At 44.3% G+C, this 17,124-nt stretch overlaps 1 protein-coding gene across 1 annotated transcript in view; it reads left to right on the forward strand.

Moving 5' to 3' along the window:
• Positions 1–17,124, forward strand: part of LOC109302237 (neurobeachin) — a 564,850-nt gene that overhangs the window by 379,859 nt on the left and 167,867 nt on the right. The window contains exons 25-27 of the mRNA XM_019523799.1: positions 6,960–6,983; positions 10,938–11,118; positions 15,574–15,704. Coding sequence (XP_019379344.1) covers positions 6,960–6,983; positions 10,938–11,118; positions 15,574–15,704 — 336 coding nt within the window. The remainder of the gene's footprint in view (positions 1–6,959; positions 6,984–10,937; positions 11,119–15,573; positions 15,705–17,124) is intronic.

Raw genomic sequence — 17,124 nt, forward strand, 5'->3', positions numbered from 1 at the left:
GTTGATGAATGCCTGGGTGGCCTGGCATAGGGATAGGGGTCTGGAGGGTACTGGGATCCCACACAATTGGGGAGGACCATGCAATGGAAGCCAATGACTGCCTCCTGTCAGTTGAAAAGGTGAATAAAGTGGTTAGACAGGACATCCTGGATGATCAGGCACACTTCCCATGCAAAACTGGTTGCTGACATAACAGTAACTGTTGGGGGTCTCCAGCTTCTTCTCCGGAGTGAGGGATGGCTGTATGCTGATATCCTAGTGCATGATGTTGTGGACTAGCTAGGTGATGACATCCATGAAGGTGGCCTGGCTCATGTGGAAGGTCTGGAGCCACTGTTTGTCATCCCAGGTGCCCAAGACAATCCTCTCCCACCAGTCCGTGTTGGTGTCCCAGGCCCAGAACTTGCTTGATGGTATGGAGTTAGTGCCAGAACATCATGTGTCCATGACATCCTGGATGGCCTTGTCCTCATCGACCATGTAAAAGTCAGTGGCCCAGTCCAGGACACTTGGTGAGGGCAGAGGGTGGGCAAGCGTGGGACAGCTGGTTGGTGGCTTGCCATGAGTCACTGTTGCATGAGGTCCAGGTGGGTGCATACAATGTTCTACAGTCTCTAGTGAGAGTCAGGCAGAGTGAACAGCAGGATCTGCTACAGGTCCTGGGTCTCCTTGCTTGGGGGTGGGCAGCGGGATACCATGGTGGGGTGCAGGCAGGCTAAGCACTCATCATGTGCTCAAGGCTCATCCTGTGGCTTTCCCAGGCCAGGGCTGGGCATGGGAAAGGGTCCGCAATGATGTGGAAGGGGACTAGGGGTGTGGTGGCCCATGCCAACCAGGGGTGGCTTGCATGTTTGGCTCTGATCAGGAGTCTTCAGCAGCCCAGGGACCCTGTAGGACATTGTGGGAGGCATGGGAAAGGGTCCGCAATGATGTGGAAGGGGACTACGGGTGTGGTTGGCCCATGCCAACCAGGGGTGGCTTGCATGTTTGGCTCTGATCAGGAGTCTTCAGCAGCCCAGGGACCCTGTAGGACATTCTGGGAGGCATGTGAGAGCTCCCCCTACTGGCTGGCCTCAGGCAATGAGCAGGCTTCAAGCCCCACCCCTGAATGACAAACATCTGTTCAGTGTGAAAGCACTCTAACTTTTAGCACTTACTAAAACTTGATAGAGTTCTTTCGTTATGGTCTTTTTGAACATGTGTAGTTAGCTTAAGTGTACACCATTTATTCCATGTACTGAATGAAGCAATGTTTCTGTGGAAAAATGTTATTATTAAAGCTCTAGTGGATTCAGGGTGGAAGTGGGCTGCACTGTGGCTCCTTTAGTCTTGCAGGTTCCCCTGTACACCCTGGCTTGATCCTGATCAGCAGGGAAGCAAAAACCATGGTTTTAAACATGGCACCATTGTTTAATAACTAGGGCCCACTTCTGCCGTGAATCCAGCAGGGCCCGAGTTATCATATATTTAGACTATAAAATTGCATAGACGCATTTGAATTAAGATTGCTAGATAACTTTAATCTTGTTATTTTCTAACTTCTGAGAACTCAACACTGGACCTTTTCAGAACTTGAATAGTCTTTTAACTCCATTTTTGCATATGTATTGTAATATAAGTAGTATGCGGCGCTAAGGATAAGTGCCTTTAAGTACATATTGGAAGACAGTTAAATAAAAGAAGAGAATATTTAAAGATATAATAGCAAACAGATGAGCTGGCCTGGAAATGTGTCTTTACACTGATGTGCCAAAGAATTCCAGTGGCAGTTCTGGTGTCTTGCTTATAAGTAATTCTGCAAAGATCACATCCCCTGGAAGAAAGATATTAATATGTTGAATGCTTAAACTTTGTGCTGTAAGTATATGGGGCTTTTTTATTAACACAGATGAGATTCCCTTAATATCCCCCAAATTTTACAATCAAAAGAGAAGGTATACAAATGCAAAACAAGAAAAGGACCATGTTGGAAATGGAAAGGGCATGTAAAAAAAATGCCTTTTTCTAATTAAAAAAAAGAATTTTGTTGCCATGGAAAGAACTGTTTGGCTAGATAGACTCAAGATACCACTTAGAAAATACCATCTCTTAACTTTCATTCATTTTTTGATTACAGAAAAATAATAGCCACACTTCTATTACAGAGAACTCAGGTTACAACAAATAAGAATGTTTTTGACACTATGGATACCTGAATGAAATAAAATGTGTTTATCATGTAAGTCCTATGCAGGAGTTTGAACAGCTTACAGTGCTAATATTGCAGACCACCCTTAAAACGAGAATCACTGGGATAGACCAGCAGTCCAAACCAATCATTTATTACCATCAGAAAGGCAGTCATGAATGAAGACATAGGGTTGTGGAGTAAGGGAAAAAAAAATTTAGCTTCGAAAATCTGATATGGCTTTATAGAACCTAGGAGAAACTCTGTTCCTGTTGAAATCAGAAGGAGTTTGCTGCCATTTACTGTTTTGGATCAATAATTTCATTCACCCCTTGCATGCAAAATCTAAAAAGATTGAAACATGAGTGGGTCCCAAGAATGGTTCTAAGATCAAGCCCATTCCTGATGGCTAGCCTGAGTGAAAGGATGGCTAAACTATGTTTTCTACCTTAAAGGCAGGAAAAAAAACCTGTTGATTTCAGACTTCCTTCATCTTCTGCTGGAGTAGATACGTTGGTGGCATCTCTAGTGACATAAAATGTCAGAAATACATTTGGTATTACAAACACAGTTGTCATCTCAAAGATGTTAGCATCAAAATATCTTACATTGGAACAAGTGAATTGTTGAAAGAGATATTAGATATGATTTGGGCTAGGGACAGACATACAAACTGGTTTAAGTGATCAGAAACTGAGTTAAACCTGTAACAAAACAGGTTGATGATCTCCTCAGGTCCCTTCCAACTATGAAACTATGAAAACACAAGCTCACTACATACAAACCAGTTTCAAAATGGCCAAAACCAGTTTGAGATAAATCTGTTTGAATGTAGCATCAGACTTAACTGATTGAGCTCAAACTGGTTTATGCAACTTGTGTCCCAGCCCCCTTCCTGGTTTAAGCTAAATTTGAATCCCCCAGTACCCCGGCATGCTCTCTGGGCTGTGCTGTCTGCTCCAGCAGAGCAGGGCTGGCCCTGCCCCTCTGCTCCCTAGGGGCCTAGTCAGACACTGGCCCCAGAAGGGAGCAGGGAAGAGGTTTATTCCCCTCTCTCCCTCTCCTGTCCCACTGAAGTACACCTGCATTTCTCTGTTGGCTGTTCCAGCGGTGGGGATGTGCCTAGCCTCAGTGGTAGCTCAGAGTGAACTGGCCAGGTTTTTAATTTCCCCCTCCAGCACGGACCTGAGCTGGGATCCACCTAGCACTTCCCCTTTGCTGATGCAGCAGCGGGGCATGGCCAAATGCCAGGTGGCATGGCCCCTGAGGCGCAGGAGACAGGGAGGGGTTTTATTCCCCGCTCTATCCCCACTGTCCCCAGGGCACCATAATGGGAGTCTGCCTGCCCCAGCCTCTGCCACTGCTTGCTCCCTACATGGAGCAAGCAGTGGGATAAGTCCCCTTCTGCTCCCTCCGCTAGACACTGGAGGGAGGGGGGACTAACTCCTCTCTCTGCCCCCTCACCTAAGGGGCTCTGCAGGCTGGCCTCTGGATGGGCCCACACCCCTGCCACTGGAGCAGTGAGGGGGCAGGGCACTGATGGGGCAACTGCCCCTGTGCTGGTGTCTGGGGAGTGTGAGTATGTTCCCAGTGTGGGGGGCTGTGAGTAGGGGTCAGAGCTCTCCACAGACTGCATCAAGCAGGCAACAGCACTTTGAGTTGGAGGCAGGCGTGGGCCCCCCAAGCCCCCTGTGCCAGTGCCACCTGCCTGCCACAGTCCGCGGCAGCTTTCCCCAACTTGCCCCCACCCCCCCCTGCAGTGTGCCCCCCCTACCAGGAAGAGTCTCACACTCAAAGACACCTTGACAGGGGCTGTAGCCCCCATCGGGGTCTCTCCCCCCTTGCAGCTCCAGGGTTGGGGGCAGGGCCAGAGGCCAACCAGCAGGGCCCCTCAGGTGAGGGGGCAGGGAGGGGGCTTTATTCCTCCAGCTCTGGCTGAGGGGGCCAGAGGGGGCTTATCCCATCACTCGCTCCCTGGAGCAAGTGACAGCAGCAGTCAGGGTGAGCAGACCCCGCTGCAGTCCCCCAGAGGCATAGCAGGGAATAACCCCACTCCTGCTCCCTTGCCTAAGGGGCCCTGCTGGCCAGCCTCTGGCTCCACCCCTGCTCCTGGAGTGGCTTGGGGAAAGCAACCCCAATGGGGATTGGAGCCCATGTCATGGTGTCTTACAGTGCAAGCCTCTTCCCGGTGGGGGGTAGGGGGGGCATGCTGGGGGCAAGAGTAGGGTGGGAAAAGCTGCTGCAGACTGCGCGGGCAAGCAGCTGTACTGCTGGGGAGGGCTTGGAGGGGTATGGTCCCCTCTGAGCCCTGGTGCCACTGCCCACCCCATGTAGCCTGCAGCAGCTCTGAGCCTAGTCGCGGCCCCCCTATTGGGAAGAGGTTCATGCTCCCCAGACACCAGCACAGGGGCTGCTGCCCTGTCAGGGCCCTGCCCCCTCGCTGCTCCAGCGGCAGGAGCAGGGGCCCAGCCAGAGACTGGCTTGCAGGGCCCCTTAGATGAGGAGGCAGAATGGGGCTTATTCCACTGCTTCCTCTGCGCAGGGAATGAACAGTGGCAGGGTTTGGGGCAGGACCCACTGTGGTCCCTTGGGAGCAGTGGGGGTAGAGAGGAGAATAAACCCCATCTCTGCCTCCTCTGCCTCACGAACCGTGCTGCCTGGTGTTTGGCCACAGCCTGCTGCTGCAGCAGTATGGGGGGAGTGCTGGGTGGACCCCTGCTTGGGTCCATGCTAATGGGGCAGGGAGGAGGGGAATTAAACCACCTACCTGGCCAGTTCACTCCAGGCTAGTGCTGGGGCTGGCCACGCTCCCCCCCCAGCACAGCTTCCCTGCAGCCGAGGGCTGCTCTAGCTCCCCCTGACTCCTGGCCTGAGCTACTCTATGTATGTGCCTGCATTTCATGAATGTATTCACTTGCAAATTGGTTCAATCTAGGCAGGTTAGACTCACCTGGCTTTTTGAATGTCTGTCACTAGCCTTGGAGACCAAGTGCCTGCCTGGGGTGTGGGAAGTGGCGCTTTTGTTCAGATTAGGCTGTCTTGATGTAGTCATTAAAATTGGTCAATTAACATTTAGATTTCTACTTTCATACCTGGAGATAATTTGTGTTTTGCAAATTTATTGCATACAGTACCGTGGAATCTGAGACGGTGCTATCAAAGGTCTGTCCTTATGCAGCTTGCCTCAATAGTGTGAATAAGGCACAGCAGGTTTTGTAACAGTGATGCATAAGGGAATGATGGAGCAAGCATAGCACTTAGCTGCCTTTCGTTCCCCAGCTTGAATGACCCAGGTGTCTGTTTTACAAACCGGTTGGATGGAGTTTGCCTTTGACATGAGCATGGAGCAAAGCTTGGATAGTCACTACAGAGCTGTACTGAGACAATTTAACTGCTTAGCCACTGCCACTAGTAAACCAGTTATCCCTTTGTAAAAACGGTTAATTGGAGATTTCATTTTCATCTGTACCTTCAGTTATTTTCAGTGTTTGAGGTCCAGTGGTCATAGAATCATAGAAAAATAGAACTGTAGGTGACTTTAGGAGGTCATCTCATCCAATGTCCTGCTCAAGCAAGGATCCTCCCTCTCTGAATCATCCCAGACAACTGTTTGCCTAATCTGTATTTTGTTTCTTGCTTTCCAAGAGAATAAAGAGCTAACTTCATAAAAATCACATGGGATTTTGTGTCCTCCAACTTGCTGAGCACTCACCTTTAGAAATCAGCCTTCATTCAGATATGATGTTTTGGCCACCCGAACTATAGAATGACCCAGAAATCACTAGTATGTTTTGAAAACATAGCTCCTGACAGCAAAAAGAATATAGCTTAGAGTAGTTGTGGGGTATGAAAGTTCTTGCAGAGAAAAAGTTATGCTGTCTTAAAGTATGAAGCCTGGTGGAATGGCTAAAATTGGAGTTTCTGAGTAACCTCAGGCTCCTTAGCAGGGGTGGGGAAAATGCAGCCCACTAGACCATTTTGTCTGGCCCACATGGCCCCTAAACAATTTAGAAAATTAATATTTATCTGCCCCTGGCTGCCTCGGTGGCTTACCAAAACTCAGTATGCGACCCTCTACCCAAAATAATTGCCCTCCCCTGCCTTCGGGTTTACCTGAGCTTCGAAAACCTTGAAGTTTCCCTAGTGGTTCAAAAACATTCAAGTTTTTATCTTGGCTTGGAATTTGGTTTGAAAATATAAACAGTTTTCATGCAAGTAACAGCACAACACATCTTTTTCAATATAAAGCTTTACATGTAAAGAATCAAGGCTTTTTTTATTTATAAGTATATTTTATTAACTAATTTCAATAGTTTATTTATTAAATAATGTTGAACATCTTTGGCTTTAAATATAGCCTCCACATTCATAGTTTGAAACTTAGCTTGTTCCATTTCAATTATACAATTATCTTTTTTTACTCGTACAGTTCATATAATCAGTAAAATACTACCTTATATATATAAATTAGTACTATATTTTTCATTTTGTCCATATATTACATAAAATATGTATTTTGGGTTTGGATGGATCAACATTTTGTATGAATTGCATAATTATGTGATGTACGGGGTTTACTAAGCTTTAGTTTTTTTTAAGGATATTTTTGTTTTCAAGTGGTGACTTAAGCGGAAATGCTTATTTTATTGTATTTATAGATCAATCAAGTGAATATATGATTGCAGCAAATTACTTTGTTTCAATTTTACATTGTATTTTCTGTTGACTTTAATAATTTTCTTTTTCTTTTATTGTTGTGATCTGTTGTCTGTTTTGTCTGTTGCATGTCCAGGGTTCTAAGGTTAGTATTAATGCTGTAAGTTTCAGTTTTTTTCATTTTCAAAAGTTTCTTATTTTGATAATTTAGCTTTTTGCCCTTTGAACTTTTTTTCATAATATTCACCAGGATGTACTAAGATGCATTTTGGGTGAATTTATGATTTTTCTTAAGCCTTTTTTATGTTCAACTAATATATTGACAGATATTATATTGCTTATTCTAAAGTACCAATCTTAGTTTGTCAAGTCCATGATCCAGTTTAAAGGAGAGACATGTTATTCAGTAGTAAAAATCCAACTTAGTTCAAACTTTGAACATGTCTGGGAATTTTGTTCTTCTTAAAGAAAATGCATAATAAGTATACTAGTTAAATACTAGAGCACATCTCAAGTGTATTTTCAAGCAAGAATCCCAAAACAAGTTCCTGTAAGCTACTTGAAACTTATGTTAGCAGCCTGCTGAGCCGTACTCTGACGTGGCTTCTTTAATTTAAAAGTCTAAGTGATTTTATAAACAATTTATCAGACCTTTATGAAAAGATGCAAGTAGTGTTCTAGTGTGACAAGAGAGTCATAACAGAAAAATGACAGAATGTCAGAGAGAACTTTCTAGAGGAATATAGCGCTAGTGACAGTCCTTCAGAGGGTTAATGTTCATAATACCATTTGCTTTTTCTTACTGCACAGATTCTAAAAGGTGACAACCTCCATAGAATACCTGTATTACTGATATACTTTGCTCTTGAGAGAAACAAAATGCAATGTTATCTACCAGTTTGATCATAGATTCACCTTATATCTTTTGTGTGTCAGAGCAGTTACAGCCTTAAGATTGTTTCTCATGATTTGCATTGTTTTTAACTTCAACCATTATTTCAACAAGTTGTTACTGACTGAAGACATTGAATTCTCAGCAGATTATTTAAATTTCTTCTCTGCTCTTTTTATTATCTATTAGAAAAAACTCTCATGCCTAGAGCCACTTACTATCTTAGGTTCCTTCACACTTGAGCAAAATGGTAAAAATTTCAAAACTATCTGACTCATTTTCAAAAGGGACTTAGGAACTTAATTCTTGATGGCAATAAGTGAGACTCAAGCCCTTATAGGCACATTTTGTAAAAGTGTTTAGGTTCCTGAGGACGCAAATAAGTACCTGGTGGGATTTGTGAAAGCACCTACCTGACTGTCTCCTGATTGCTATCAGGAAGGTGTAGATACCTGAATGCCTTGCTTTTGTAAATACCACTCTGGGCCTATCTGCACCTTTATGAACCTAAATGAGTTTTAAAATTATGATCTTTAATGCCTAAAGACAAAATCCAAATTGTTCTTATAGGTGCCAAACTTACAAAATACCCCCACCTCAACAAGTGCAAAACCACCTTAGATCCTAATTCATTAAGGCTAGGTACAGATACACGGGAAAGCTGAATAGTGTTAAAAATGGCTACCTGATCTAAATTCGTTCATCCAGGTGTGAACCTTACACTTAGATCCTGTAGATCAATCTAAGTGTGAACTGTACAGAAGTTCAGAAAGGTTAGATTGGTTTAAAAATGGCTGACCCAGTTTAATTTAATCCTACCTTGGAGGTAGTCTAATTTAGATCAGGTCCAGCAAGAATCATCTAATTGAACTTCTGTACAGTTCCCAGTGCAGCCCCAGGGCTGGGAAAGCCCAGCCGCTGGTCCTAGCCCTGGGTCTGCACTTTTCCTACTCACCCCAGCATTATGCTATTTTTACTCCCCTGACCCTTTGCCCCACCCCCAGATAGACACAAACCCCTTGCGCAAGTGCCTACTAAACTCCCATCCTGCAAGCTGCTCTCAATGCCAGTTTTACTAGCATTCACTGGTGCCAGGAGCTAAGGAAGTAAGTCAGGGTGGGGAGAGGGGTGGGCTGGATGCAGGGGTTTTGTTGGCAGGAAGGATTGGTGGCTAAAAATAGCCTCTGTTCTTGGTGAGAAAGAGCCCACATGTTCCACCAACCCCATTCACCATGGAGCCACCAGCTCCCCCCAGTCCACCTCCCCCTCCCCCTCCCCTGACTTACTTCAGTCAGGCTCCTGGGACCAGTGAAAACTAGTAAAACTGGTCCTGGGAGCAGTTTGAGGGAACAGGGACAGTTTGGTTGGGGTGTGTAGAAGGGTGCTTGGCAGGTCGGAGAACCTCTCCAATCCCACCAACCCTTCTCCTCCCCTCCAGCAGACCCAGCTTGCCCCCCTGCTCCTGTCAAACCACCCCAGACCCCAGGAGCTCCCCCCTTCAGACCCCATTAGCCCTCCTGATCCCCCTCAATCCCCCATATCAATCCTGCTAGCCCCACCCAAACCCACCAAGCCCTTTATGGACCCTGCTAGCTCACCAAGTCCCCTACATTCCTGATAGCACCCTGATTCAGCTCAGCCCTGCAAATCCTGCCAAACCATTCCACACCCCACGAACCACTGCCACAGACCCACTTGTCTCTCCTGATCCTTCCAACCCTCCTGGACCTCACCGACTCTGCTAGCTCCCCTGGTGATACCAAGCTCCACTGCTAGCTCCCCTATCCCAACTTACCTTAGATCTGGTGTTCATTTTTAACTTGTTCTAACCTGCCTGAAACCCTGTATAAACCCTAAGTGTCTCCTTCTTGTCCTGTAAATTTGCCTTGGCATCTTGCCTTCTGCTTGTGCATGTGTTCAGAATCATTTCAGATTGAACAACTAATATGCAATACTGGCAGGGTTATTTCTGTATTTTAAGCAATGGCCGTCTAATGTAAAAGGCATAAATAGACCTTGTAGGAGGACTCAGAATTTGGGTTACTGCTTTCTCTTCTTGAGAATGCCCTTACCAATGGTTAATAAATTTGTGTTCCCTCTTGCTCGATCTCTCTCTTGTCCAAAAATTCTTAGCTCTTTTAGCTTCCTGCCATTATTGGAAGGGTGAGACACTGCTGGGAAGTTGAGAGTGTGAGATTTAGTCCCCTCAGGTTATGGAGAGCCTAGAACAGGTGTTCCTGAGTGGTGGTGGTTGCTGTTGAGCTGTTGCACAACAGGTGGGCATCACTTTGAGGGATTGACTGTGCAGTGCTGTGCTACTCCGAATTTTGTGTTGAAATCAGCACGGCTGCCAATGTGATTTAGGTGCCCTGGCTTAAGTAGATGGCTTTTCTATGGCATTTGAATTCCAAAATGGCACCTAATGTGGATGTCACTATTTCTGAAAATGCTACCCTAAATCATAATCCTCTTTTACATTTCAGAAATAATGATAGGCTTATCCTTAGTTTTGCTGTGAGCTCAGTTTGTGGCAATGCAACATTGCCCCAGAGTAAAGGAAAACCATTACCTCATATTGCATATATGTGGCATCAGGTATGGATTTGGCACAGTTTATTCCCTCACTAGAGCAGGAAGGAGAAAGTAAACTGCATTCTCTCTTGACCCATACCAGCTTTATGCCCAAAATATATTTTTCTAGTAGACCAGTCAATGTATGTAGGGCCAAGGCCCTATTCACTTCCCACTCCGTTCCACTCCTTCTGCTTACCTGTTTGGGGGGAAGGGGAAGGGGTAGTGGGATGTGTACCAACTCTGCAGAGTATATGACCTTCCTGTGTTACCTAGGGATACATATACCCTGTTCAGAAACATAAAGAAGTATGGATCCCCTAATGTTTTGCAATGCAGCAGTAGCTGGGCCAGAATTCAGTCCTATGTAAATACTAGTACTTTTTTCAATGATATTAGATCTTATAATATCTAACATAGCATGCAAGCCTGAATTCATCTTTTTTACTCTCCAGTTTTGTACTATCTGTTGTTTTAATTTACATTAGGTGACACTCAGGTCATTTACATTGATGAAAATTACACAAAGTAACTTTTGTAATTTTTTTTCATTTATGCATTTATAATTAATTGTAGAAAGGAAGATGTATAGGTTACATGCATATGTAAGTTTTATTCTGCTAAATTTAACACAATTGTTTTCTCTTAAAGACTGAATTAGAAAATATTGAAGTGACGCAAGGAATGTCAGCAGAGACGGCAGTAACTTTCCTCAGCCGACTGATGGCTATGGTTGATGTACTGGTATTTGCCAGTTCTCTAAATTTTAGTGAGATTGAAGCTGAAAAAAATATGTCATCTGGAGGCTTAATGCGGCAGTGCCTAAGGCTTGGTAAGTCTCTCCAGCACAACACAGACAGTGTGCATTCAATAATTACTTACAGATCAGTGAGCTAAAGCTACAGTGAATGGTAATGCAAGTAGAAATTGGTCTAGTTCTGACTCTGATATGATCGATTACAGTACTCCAAAATTTTTTGGGACACAGAAAGAGCTGGATTATACATCCAAGCTTAAAGTTGTTGTTAGTTACTTACGAACTGCAAATTGTAAATCATATTGTAATCTAAAAGAAATTAGTGAGAGGAAGAGTATTATTGTTTCCTTCCCTCGAACACTGACTTTAGTGCACCTCTGTTGTTAAACATTTTCATCAATGCCTTTAGTTCTCTAAGAACTGTCTCTGTAAATCACCTGTCTTGGGAGAACGCACCTTGGCTCCATGAGTTTAAAAATCATCTAGAAAAGTGTGATAATTTAATGTATCCTTACACACTTGCAGTTCCATTGCAAGGCTGTCAAGAGTAGTGCCTTATTATTGTTCCTGCTGCTGTTGGCTGCAGATATTGTCTGTTAGCTTCACTGCAGCATCACTTTTATTCTACCTTTTCTGTTACTTTCATGCTGTCTGTAAACTGATATAGTACTGTTTATATTCAGATGATTTTAGATATTAGGATTGTTAAAATAACTTTTCTAATGAAATCCACCTGAGAGACCCAGATTCAGTGGCATGGAGCAGTTTCTGCAGTTCATTTGGCAGCTGCAGAACCTCAATAAAACATAAAGCTATGCCTTGAAGACAGTGTTCTGGTGCATTGATGTCCTTTGATTTTACTTTAAAACCAATATGGATTCAATAAAGCCTTATCACAGGCTGTGTGCAGACAAAATGAAAGGCATGTGTGCATGACACTTTAAAGCAAGCCAAATGGTTTTGCACCACTATAATGGTGTTGATATTTGCATGCCTCGGCAGCGTACTGCACATTCATTCTAGCCGCTGTAGGACGTTTGGTGGTGTAATGCACCTTAAATGACTTGGGGTGCAGCAAACTAAAACTCCTTTGAGGAGTTTTAGTTTACTGCCCCTACAGTTGCAGAGCAAAGCACCGGGCTCTGTGCAGCTCCACGGCTCTGCAGGAAGCCCTGCAAGCAGTCTGACAGCAGCCTGGGAAAGCAGCTCCACACAAGAAAAGCAGGGAGCCTGATCTCTCCCCTGCCCCCTCCCCCTGAGCCTGCCTGCCTGAGCTGCATGGGGGCCTGGTGCTTCCCTCCGCGGCTACAGTACCCCCTGGGACTGCCCGAGACAGGTGCCTGCAGGCGGGTGCCACCTGGGGAGGGCTGCCGCTGCCGTGGAGGGAAGCACCAGCCCCCTTCCCCATGGCTCAGGATCCGCTCTGCCCACTAGCAACTCACCCTTCCCTCCCCTCTGGAGAGACAGGTAAGTCAGCAGGGTGTGTGCATGATATGCAGGTTTAATCAGCCCTAAATTGAAGCAGTGTTTTTTAAAACCCACTGCTTTAATATAGGGCCCCTGTTTCATCTACACATGCCCACAGTGCTTATTTGTTGGGGTGCTTAATTCCTACATTGGTCACAAATCCATAGCAAGCTGAATTGGTATTTTCAGGTCTGAAATATATACAGCCACTACAAAGAGTTCCATTCAACTTCACTCAGTCATAGTCCTTCTCTGTGGCTAAGTACAGAGATTCAAAAAGCCCAAGCCTGAATCGGTTCAATCTTTGCAGGTTATTCTAAACTGCTTACATTGAACCAAGAAGAAAGTGAATAGGCTTTTACTTTTGACTCTGGAAATGCAGCCACCTGCCTGCAGTGGCTCAGGCTAGAAGCTGCAAGGCACTAGAGCAAGCCCTCCCTTCCCCTTGGCAGTGGCAGGAAGGCTGGAGGGATGCTGAGAGAGAAGGACTCCAGATTTCCCCCCCTACTTGAACTTGGGGGGGAAGGGGGGCAGAGTCATGGCTAGATCCCAGCAGGCCACTGAGTACCCCTGGCCTGCATGGTCCCCAGTCAGGATGTGCCTGGAGGGGGAAGAAAAAGCCCCTGCCAGGTTCTTCCCCACACCCAGTGAGCAGTGGGGGGCATGGTCAGATGCAGGCTGTGACCTGGCATCCTGAAGGAGGGAGGGAGGAGATTTTAAATCCCCCACCCTTCCCTCTTCCACTGGCATGGGCTTCAGTGGGGGTCTGCCTGGCAGGGATGTAGCAGCCCTGCTAGGCTTTATCCTACTCCGTGCTCAAGCGGTGTGGGGGAAAGCCTGGCAGGGCCTCCTGTTCCCCTGCCAGGCATACCCAGACTGGGGTCCTGTGCCAGTGGGAGACGGTAGGGAGGGCGGTTAAGTCCCACCCTCCCTCCCCGCACTTCACCTCGGGAGCTGGCCTAGGTCTAGCATATGGCCACACCCTCTCCCCTACCACTCAAGCCATGAGCTGGAGGGAGAATCCTGGTAGGGCTGCTGTGCCTCTGACAGGCAGACCCCAGCTAGGGTCCTGTGCTGGTGGGAGAGGGGAGGGAGGGAGGATTAATTCCCCCTTCCTCCCCACTTCACCTCAGGGGGCCAGCATGGGGTCTGGCTATGTCCCCCTGCATCCGAGGAGGCGGGGGAAGCCTGGCAGAGGCTGCAGTCTCAAGCAGGGTAACCCCTCCCCACTAACCCCACCTGCCTTCTCAGCCAACGGAACAGTGATAGTGTTCTGGCTGGGCAGCGGAGGAGCTGCTCCAATCCTGCTCTGCTGGAGTGGACAGCACAGCCCAGGCAAGGGCTACTGGGGGACTGTGAGTTTACTTAAAACAGGAAGGGATCTGGGACAGAAGTTTCTTAAACCAGTTTGACTTAAGTCAGTTAAGATACTACATTCAGGTTTGGTCATTTTGGTCAGTTTTGGTCATTTTTAAAGTGGCTTATGTGCACTGAACTTCTCTTCTATTACATGTTTAAACCAGTTTCTGATCACTTAAACCAGTTTGTGTAACTTCTGTCCCTAGCCTATAGGAGTTAAGTCTATTCATTTCAGGAGAGAAGTTCCACCATCTTTAACTCTCTGCAATCTTCTAGTCTGTTTTTATAATTTGTAATATTTTTTCTCAAATGTAGGGGTTTCCAAAGGGCATTCTTGCCAAGGGATATTCCATTCATAAAGTCCTCAATTCCTTCCTCTGCAGAGTCAAACTTGTACACCTTTATTTTAATTCTGTTTATTAAACTGTGTTCTGAATTGGATGATACTGAGAATAGATAGCTATATCTGTTACCGACCTTAATACTAAAGACTAAGATCTACAAAAAGATAGGCACAATAGCTGCTGCAGGTAGCTAATTAGATAATAGAGTTGCAGGTAGCAGTCTGTTTCCCATTTTAATCCTCCTTAATGTCCTGCAGTTGGATCATACTTCCAACATGGAAGGAAATTCCATAGGAACTCTCTTTGGGCATATTGTGACTAGGTGTTCTGGTGTGGAATAAAGAAAACTGATTAAAAAGTGAGAAAAAAAGCAGCATGCCCTCATTCCTCTTTCCCCAGAAAAGAAAACTGTAGTTAAAAGTAGATAGTAAAAATCCTAAACTTTTCAGTCTTTCTTCCATGTAAGCATTTTCCTGTTACCCTGTTTAGTTTTATCACCTGTTCCTGAAGCCCTTTATTTCTGCTATATACTTTTTTAGATGGGGACTCGTGAGGTGTATCAGTGATTTATATCCATGGCATGAAATATTTTTATGTAATATTTTCCATTCCATTTCTTAAATATTGTACTATTGTGTTCACTTTTTTGTCTGCTGTTGTGCATTGAGCAGAAATTTATTGAGCTGACATTTTCCTAAGATAGTAGTTAGCTTAGGATCTGCAAAATAGCAAAATTATTTCAGCCTGTTTTGCCTGATGTGCATCTCTCTATGTTTGTAAGCTTTGAATGTTATCTGCCATCATGTTGCTCATTCATCTATTTTGGTTACATCTCTCTGCAATTTTTCAGAGTCTTCTTGGGCCTTGAATAACTTTTGTTATCAATAACTTTTGACAGATCCTTGATAATTATTAAATTACACCAGTCCTAGTAGGGGATCTTGTGGCTTTCATCTGCTGATTTCCAAGATGATGAAAAGTGGCTATTTGTACCTACCCTTTGTTTTCTATTCCCACAGCCATAAGGAATGTGCTCCTAAAAGGTAGAGCAATAGAGATCTGAGAATTCCAGTTCAGAGGAACAGCCCTTCTCTTTAGATTTTGGTATATTTTTATGAGTCCAGGCATATAATGTAAGAATCTGCTCAACTGAAAATATTGTGAGACTGGAAGAGTCATCATAATATTTCCTTAGACTGCAATTCCCAGACTAGAATGTGGGATGTGACATTGTTGTTTTATCAGTCATCATTAGAAGACAGAGGTTTTTTCATTCAATTATAGCTATACATCCCTTAGCAATTTAATATGCTTGATCATCATTATGGCAAAACACTCATACTTGTTTTGTTTTTTTTAGTTTGTTGTGTTGCTGTGAGAAATTGCTTAGAATGCCGACAAAGACAGAGGGAGAGAGTGAACAAGTCTTCGCTTATGAGCAGTAAAACTCAGGAAACTCTTCAGGGTGTGACGGCAACTGCAACAACCAAGGTAATCTAATGTTTCTTGTTTTACTTTGTAAATTGTAGTACAGCTTAATAGGAGGAGGAATTATTTCTTTAGAGTTTAAGCAGATGCTGAATTGTCAGCCATGTACAGGCTTAAAAAGAAAATGTTGTCGTTCTTATTTCAAATAAGAAAAGCTAAAAAGAGAAAAGAGTGAACAGTATAATTGGATACTATTTGCAGAGCTTTCTTTTTAATATTTGTACTGTTTCAAAGATCAGATGCATCTCCCAACTTCCATCTTGTTGATAGTTGATTAGTCTATACTTTCTGTTTTATCTCTAATGCCTCTGCAATGCATGATGATATCTTGCAATCAGATCATTATGGGTGAAATATTGAGCTCTGTTAACTTCAGTAGAGTTCTGTGCATATGTCACAGGTTGCTCTCTGCAGTTTTGACTCAAGGAATAGGATGTGCAATTGCTTAATCTTCGGTTACAGCTTAAGATCACTTGTGTTGTCATTTTATTGATTGTTTCTGGATTTGTCAGTTTGTTCACAACTTCTGAAGGCTGAAGTGCCAGAAAACTAAATTTAGAGAAACTAGAACCTTCCAGGTCTGAGATACGATGCTTTGGAATTCATTTTTTCACCATTGTATTCACATTGTTGTCTCTGCAATAGATTTTATTGCCCCGAAATGTCTCTGCAATATATTTTATTTCCTCAAAATGTAAAATAAGGCAAATCCTGTAAAGTAAAAAAGAAATGCTTTCATGTATTAATTATAATTTGAGCTACAGAGTTAACTATTTGAAGGAAACCTGTTATATTGCTGTTTTTTAGTCAATAGTAAGGATTTTTTGTATAAAATTGAATGAGGCTGATTTTTTTCCCAAGGTATGTTCAGTCATACAAACCAGTATTCAAGACATTCATGCGAATTAGAAATGCTTCATTATAATATTGTAATAAATCCTGCGACCCCAGGAACTGGTACAGTTTCCCAATTTTATACAGAAAATGCTGGGGATTGGGGTCACAAACCAATGGCCTAGGGAGAAATAAACACATAAAAGTAAATAAACATTAACATTAAAGTACATGCACTTAGTAGCTGAATAATAGATCACAAACACTAACACTGTAGTGTATTTCCTCAAGAACAGGTAACTAATAACATGCACTAGTACCAAGGTACAGACACTCAACAAAACTTTGTACCCTCCCACACCTTCAGAGGTGTCCCAAACCAGCCTCTAGTCCTGAGAGTGTTCTGTTTCTGTCTGCACATCCATGTCCTACTGCTGTGGCCCAACAGTCCTGGCTCTGTCACTCCTCCGAAGTCTACAGCCATGAGTTTCCCCTCTGCTCCACTGATGGTCCCCATGTTGTGCTTCGGCATCCTACTTTCTTGGTCTTTTGTCTCCCAGCCCCCAAGGTCTCTGGCAGTTAGCATAGT

Source organism: Gavialis gangeticus, unplaced genomic scaffold (genome assembly GCF_001723915.1).
Source record: "Gavialis gangeticus isolate Ggan-Ray unplaced genomic scaffold, GavGan_comp1, whole genome shotgun sequence".
Taxonomy (NCBI): domain Eukaryota; kingdom Metazoa; phylum Chordata; order Crocodylia; family Gavialidae; genus Gavialis; species Gavialis gangeticus.